Genomic DNA, 6,780 nt, shown 5'->3' on the forward strand with positions numbered 1-6,780 from the left:
CTTTATATTTACTTATATATACATATCTCTAGAGTTATACACAAAATAAAAATAGCTGCTTGGGGCTCAGAATGAGAACTAAGTATATGAGGAATAGACATAGGAAAATACTATTCACTGTATACTTTTTTGCTTTTTGCTTTTTGCTTAAGGGTAGACTTCTGTAATCAGAAACAGTATATAAACACTACATAATACTTTGACACACAGGTTACTCCAACTGAAAACCATTCATGCTGAAATTATCTACTCATATAAGCACTGAGCTTACTCTAGCATAGCATGTAAGAAGTGTATTTAAGAAGGCTGAGTTGAATTCCCAAAGTTACGTCAGAGAACAATGAATGGCAACTGTAATGAAACACATTCAATTTCTAAAATTAATGCTTCTGGTTATTAGGTAGCTGTTTTTATAATATATAATTCAATCTATTCAACAATAATGTATAAGCACATTTTTTAAACCACATGTGAATTACTTTGCTGATTAAGCTAAAAATCTAAGATAAGTACCCAATTGTTGTTCTACAACAGACTGGAATTATCTTCCATAAATTGGCTAACATACAAAGCCTTTAATAAAGGGCTGAGAATTATAGTGTTTTACAGCATAAAAAACCCTTCTCATTTCACAGACTTTCCAAAGGCAATGCCACCTAAGAGAGATGAGTTTACTAGATTCAGGTGTTCTACTTCCAGTGCACTGTCTTTTCTACTAGACCATACTTCTTCTCACAGTGGCTTCCTTGGTAATCTCTTAGAGCTGTAAGGGGTTCTCAGGGCTAAGCTTTGGAACCCACAAAGACCTTCTATAGATAAAAATAAATTTCATAGAGACAGGACAACACTTCACAATTTTATAAAAAGTATACTTGCTGATGGGCAATTCTAATAAAAATATTAATAGAAAGACTATATCATTCAAATCATGTCTTGAGTTATGCAATAGCAATGTTAAATAAAATATATTGTTGCTATCATTACATGTAAATCTAGTGAACCTAAAAATTAAAGATCATGACTTTCATTGTAGATGAATTTTATCTGTTTCCTGCCTATATTTCTTGCCTTTAACTTCTGTAATCTCTAACATTACTTTCACCACTAACTCCAAATCATATCGATTATAATTCAAGGAGTATTTTCTGAGAAAATACTATAATTGCCCACCTTACATCTAACTGAAATGAATGCTTTATCTTCAATTTATATTAATGTTTCGGAACAATGAAGAATACTGCATTTTAAAAAGCTTACTTTCTGAATTACTACCAAAACCCAAAAAAATGACGAATTAGAACAGGCCAAATGTCTGAAAGGTATTTCTCATTATTTACATTTTATCATATTAAAATCTAAAATTTTTTTTCTGACTTCCAGCTTCCTCCAGTAAAATAAATCCAAAACTGTTTTCCTCTACCCCTAATAATCCATATGCAATGGTAAGAGAAGACTATAAACAAGATTCATAAATGTTTATCAATGACTATCTCACTGTCATCTCAATGTAACTGGACCTCATCTAACCCAAATTCAAAAATATACAAAGACATAAAATAATCAGAATGTTCACTAAAAGATGAGAAAGGTGATGTAGATGCTTACCTACATAATGCATATTAAGAGCCAAATACTTATATTGGAAAAGAGGGTTGTTACTGAGGCTACTTCTTTGGATCTGCTGGAAGAAGGAGCTGACGTCCCATCTGTACAGGACATCCAACAGCATGATGCTTGGCACCCTCAGGGCCACATTTAACACTGCCTCCAGTTTCTCTTTTGCAGCCATGTTTTTTCTTGGAGCAAACCTAAAATTCAGGAAACACAAATATGAAAATAAGTCACCTCAAACAGCTTTTAGATATTCTCTTATCAATCTAATGGATTATCACATATTATACAAAAACTATCTTACAACGTATAAAACTTCTTAGCCACACCTACCACTTCTGGATATTTATAAGCTTTGTACTGTGCTGTTACATGGACTCGTTCAGGTCTGCCCAATCTTAAGATTTTGAACTTATTTTTAAAAAGTCCCTTACTCCAAATCTAGGACTTAGCAACAAAATACCCATCTTTTGTCCAATTAACTTGAAAAGAAATACTCACTCCTATAAAATTATTTGAGATTTATGAAGCTCTTAAAAGAGGGCAAACATTATTTATATTGAAAAACGAAGCTATTCAATAAAAATCTGACAATTACATAGCAAGTTCGCAGTATCTCATAGTCTAATATTTTCATTATTACTTAAAACTAAAATTGAAGTATTGAATTTACATGATATAGATACAATCCAGAGAACTCATAATACGTAAACGTAAAGGACACATTATCTGCAATACTGTTTCTTTGAATCATTGATGTTAAACTCTTAGTCTGAAATTTCCACAATCTGCCTTCAAGGTAGGAAAACAATGCTCATCAAGTTGTTCCCACGATACACAGACATGCTGGCACACGAGAACGAAGTCAGGCACTGTGAGTCTGCAGGCCCAGTCTGTGCTGAGCTATTGATGAATAGTAGTAGAATGAAAGAAAAAAAAAAGGAAATGAAGGATCTCCAGGACAACCTACTATTTAGAAGGACAATTCAATGGAATACTGCTTTATATGATTGAAATGCAAATTAATCCAAGAATTTTAAGAAAGAGAACAGCGCAAAAAAAAGTGGCTAAAGGACAATTTTAAGAGTAAAGATAATTCTGGATTCTTGGCTCTAACAATATCCTTTTAAGAATTTTGCTGAGAAAGCTAAACATATTTCTAGCTTTGGCAGTAATTTCAGACATTACAGGACAAACGAAAACATTTATTTCTGAAGAAAATTATAGTGACAGATTGCTATGCTATGGTTAAATATTTGTCAGTATTTCCATTTTACCCTCTAATTTTCATAGCTTCCTAGCTCGGATAGTTAAAAAAAATGGGGGGCGGGGTGGTTAACTTTGGCACACCATTATTTTAAGTTTTCAATCAGTAAAAAACCGATTAATTTCATTGACTGTTGGTTGAGCATATATGATTCCCATTACCCAAATGTGTTATACATGCTATCGATAATGCAAAATTAATTTTTATAAATACTGTAATTCTGATTACTTTAGATGAATAAGACTACTTTAATAATTTTCCTAAACACAAAAAAATATTGTCAGACTCAAAACCAAATAGCTGTGTCCTAAGAGGGAAAAAGCACTGAAAAATAAAGTCTCTAATCAACTTTTATGCAAACTACACCATTCAGGAACCTAAATTTCTCAAAGCTCTTATTATTAAGATAAAAATAAACTGGGAAGAAATATACCAAAATATTCACATGAACATCCTTTCAACTGTGAGGTTGGGGTAATTTTTATTCCATTCTTTCTTTTTGTTTGCCAAATGTTTTAGAATACCCATGTTATTTGGTGAGATGGGAAGATGCATTCTAAAAAAGAAATTCTTGGTAAAAAATGTAATGTGCCTGTACCATCTAAATGACTTAAGGAAATATATAGAAAATAACTGCTTACTCTGGTGGTCAAACTGATAACTCAATGCACTCTTGGGAATTTAATTATTTTTCTGATTCTAGAATTGCTATAGTAAGCAACAAAATAAAGGGAATACTATTGAGTTAATACTTGTGGTCCACATTTATTTCATCTGACTTGGAGCCTTCCTCTGTTTGTAATGTTTTGTTACTTTTAAATGTACCCTCTTTCAGCATTTACTGTAGCCCTTAAAGGGGTAAAGAAAAAACTTTAAACAAATAACCAATCCTGCATTAGAAGTCAAGATTTGAACTGCTAGGGAAAAAAATCCAAAGTCTTACAGAGGATCATCTCTATTACAAAAGAAGGTCATTAACATAATGGCACATGTTCTCTCCTAATTACCTGTACTCCTGTCTCACAAACAGAACAAGAATAAAAAGAAAATCTTAGGTCCCTAAAGCTGTCAATATGAAGGAATATCCAAGAAGACAGATCCCCAAACTTTACTGCATAACAAACTCAAAACTTAAATGTGTGAATTAAGAAGGATCCCAGATATAATGAAATGTCTTTAATAACAAATCTACTGCTTACTAAGTAATTCATTTATTCCTGTATATGAATGATATTTTAGCAAGTAATTGGCAAGCTGACCATGTATAGTGATGTGAAGGAAACATAGCCAATATGTGAAAAACCAAATGTAAAATGTTATCCACAAAGCTGAAGAAGGAAAAGAGAAAAAAAAAAAAACCTTCCTAAAAACTTTATAATTCTGAATCTTTCTAAAGTGCCACATGGATAGGGTGGTGACCAGCACAATACTATACACTATACTGTAGGACCACGCACTAAACCAACATCTAAACAAAAGGTTGAAATATTTGTAGATAACTGAAATCTTACTCACATCTACCAAATCACTATATTACAGTATGAAATAAAAATGAAGCCTTCTCTCCTGGAGTAAAGAGATTATTATATCTCTACGATATTCATTTTCATTCAAGCCTAATTTCTCTTTTTCCTTAGATTTGTGGGATAGATCTAATGGATATATTCTAAGTCAGAGGGAGCTCAGAATTCTCTTAAAACCAAAACAATACCAAATAATCCTCAAAAATAAGGAGAGCTAAAGAAAATTTAAAGGCATGACACTCCTAAATCCAAATATATGAGCTACTTTCTTCCCAGTTCAGTCGCATACCATTCTACATTCCATGCAAGATTTTAAAACTTCCTTCCAGAACTATGAAAAGATTTGGAAAAGTAATACTCCAATACAACGTCTCAGCAAGTAATATAAGCTAAATGAGGCTCAAACTTAAAGATGCTTTACACCGTAAAACAGCGTTAAGCAAACCAAAAAAAAAGCCCTTCTTTCCAATAATGGCCAAAAAGGCTCAACAAATGCTAACCAAAAACAAGACCACAGTGATTTCATTAAATAACTTTCCCAGGGTTGGAAGGATCAATCGCTACTTACAAACACAGCAATGTCTTGTGCAAGTATAACGTTGCATGGTTCACCATTCATATTTATGGGTTAGGAAACACAGAGAGCCTCTTTCTACACTTTCCTGAAAACACTGCCTTGGTTCTGAATATGAAGAAATCAAACAAAAACAAACATCATGAACAATAAGAAAGACGTACAATTTTAAAGTCACAGCTTGTCTCAGTTGAATTGTTAAATAAGAAACATGGGAAATAATGTGATCTTACAAAAAAAAAAAAAAGAACAGTATTCACATCTAGATAAACTTCCTTTTAAAAAGACAAAGCCAAAATAAAAATACTATATGACTCGATTTAAAATTATTCAGTACAATACTTAGGAATTTAAGGCTGAAAGTTCTACACCTTTCTCCCCCATTAAAAGAAAAACAAAAACTATCATTCATCATTAACCTTTCTTTGCCCCAGCTAAAAAAAAAATAAAAATAAAACCTAACATCAACTAAAACCAATCTTAAAACTGACAGATTTTCTAGCTGCCCATATGCTAGAATGGTAAGCTCGAAAAATATAAGAGGGCAGAGCTGGAGCCTAAAAAGATAGGTAAACTCAGCCAAAAACTGATACGCGCGGGACGAAAACGCACTCCTTACATAAGCATTGGCACATGTTTTAAATATAGCTGGTCCTCCACTCCCACTCATTGCTAGCTAACTTTGTGTGTACCCGATTTCCACATAAACTACTAGCAGTTCTGTGGTTTCAGTTATCTCCAAAACGGCAAAGATATGGAGTTCACTCTGAATCCAAAGGCCATCTTTTAACTTAAGGAGCCAGACAGTGGAAATAAAAACTGCTACCTCTGCCATTGAGCGCTCAGCCTGGGTCACGACTGCAGCACCGACAGCTCATCCTTTGGTCATGATTCAAGATTCAGAACTGCACACCCGTATTTAAAAAGATAAAAAGATACACAGTCCCCTCAGTTCCTTTCGAACTAGTTTCCTGTTTACTGCAGACTGCGATGCAAAGCCATCCATTAATCTTTGATGCCTTCTCACTGCAAGGCTCCGTTCCTCTGTTCCCCGCACCTCCTCTGTTCTCCCGCCCCCACGCCTGCTGATCTCAACCGCGTTTGAACTGTAGTAACCCCAACTGAGCTCGCTGCAAAGCAAGCAGCGCAGCAGCAGCAGGGCCGCTGTCGCCGCGGGGCTAGGGGATTACGTTCACAAAAACTCTGCCAGGAGAGAGGCCTGTGCCAGGGAGCTCCCTCCTGTCTGGCCAAGGGTGCTGGCTCCGACACGCCACATACCAAAAAGCTTCCAAAGAAAGACGCGGCGAAGTTCTTCATCCCCGAACAGAAAGGGATCTAATTCCTGAAGGGAGGGCATGGGTCTCGGGGTCCTTGGGTGGGGAAAGCAGAACTGGAGCGGGATGCATAAGAGATGGCAAGCGAGAGAGGAAACGATAGAGACAAAAAGGGGTGAGGCGAGCTCTTACTGTTAAAAAAAGAAAAAAAAAAAAAGACAGACGGGATGCAGAGCAAATAAGTCCCCATTCTCGGAATGGCTTGGCAGGTTTTTCCGCACCCCACAAGGAACCTCAACCCGCATGAAAGGGAGGAGGCTGAGTTTGGGGATGCGTAGACCCAAGAAGGATAAGGTGAGAGGAAAGAGGGAGGGAAGCTTGGAAGCAAAGTGGACAAAGACGTAGAAGAGGGAAAGTTGCAAGTCAGAACTGGAGAAAAGGAGCTGGAAAGGGGCAGCTCAGGAAGGGGCTTACAAAAGGCCTCGAAATGGGATGCTGGGGAGGCGCTGGGGGAAAGCGCAGCGCGAGGGC

At 35.8% G+C, this 6,780-nt stretch overlaps 1 protein-coding gene across 1 annotated transcript in view; it reads right to left on the reverse strand.

The window, feature by feature from the left end:
* The window catches only part of RNF145 (ring finger protein 145), a 44,779-nt gene that overhangs the window by 37,518 nt on the left and 481 nt on the right, over positions 1-6,780 (reverse strand). The window contains 3 exon segments of the mRNA XM_015585262.2: positions 1,606-1,808; positions 4,970-5,083; positions 6,254-6,365. Coding sequence (XP_015440748.1) covers positions 1,606-1,808; positions 4,970-5,016 — 250 coding nt within the window. The 5' untranslated portion in view covers positions 5,017-5,083; positions 6,254-6,365.

The sequence above is a fragment of the Pteropus alecto genome, unplaced genomic scaffold, assembly GCF_000325575.1.
Source record: "Pteropus alecto unplaced genomic scaffold, ASM32557v1 scaffold40, whole genome shotgun sequence".
In the NCBI taxonomy this organism is placed as follows: domain Eukaryota; kingdom Metazoa; phylum Chordata; class Mammalia; order Chiroptera; family Pteropodidae; genus Pteropus; species Pteropus alecto.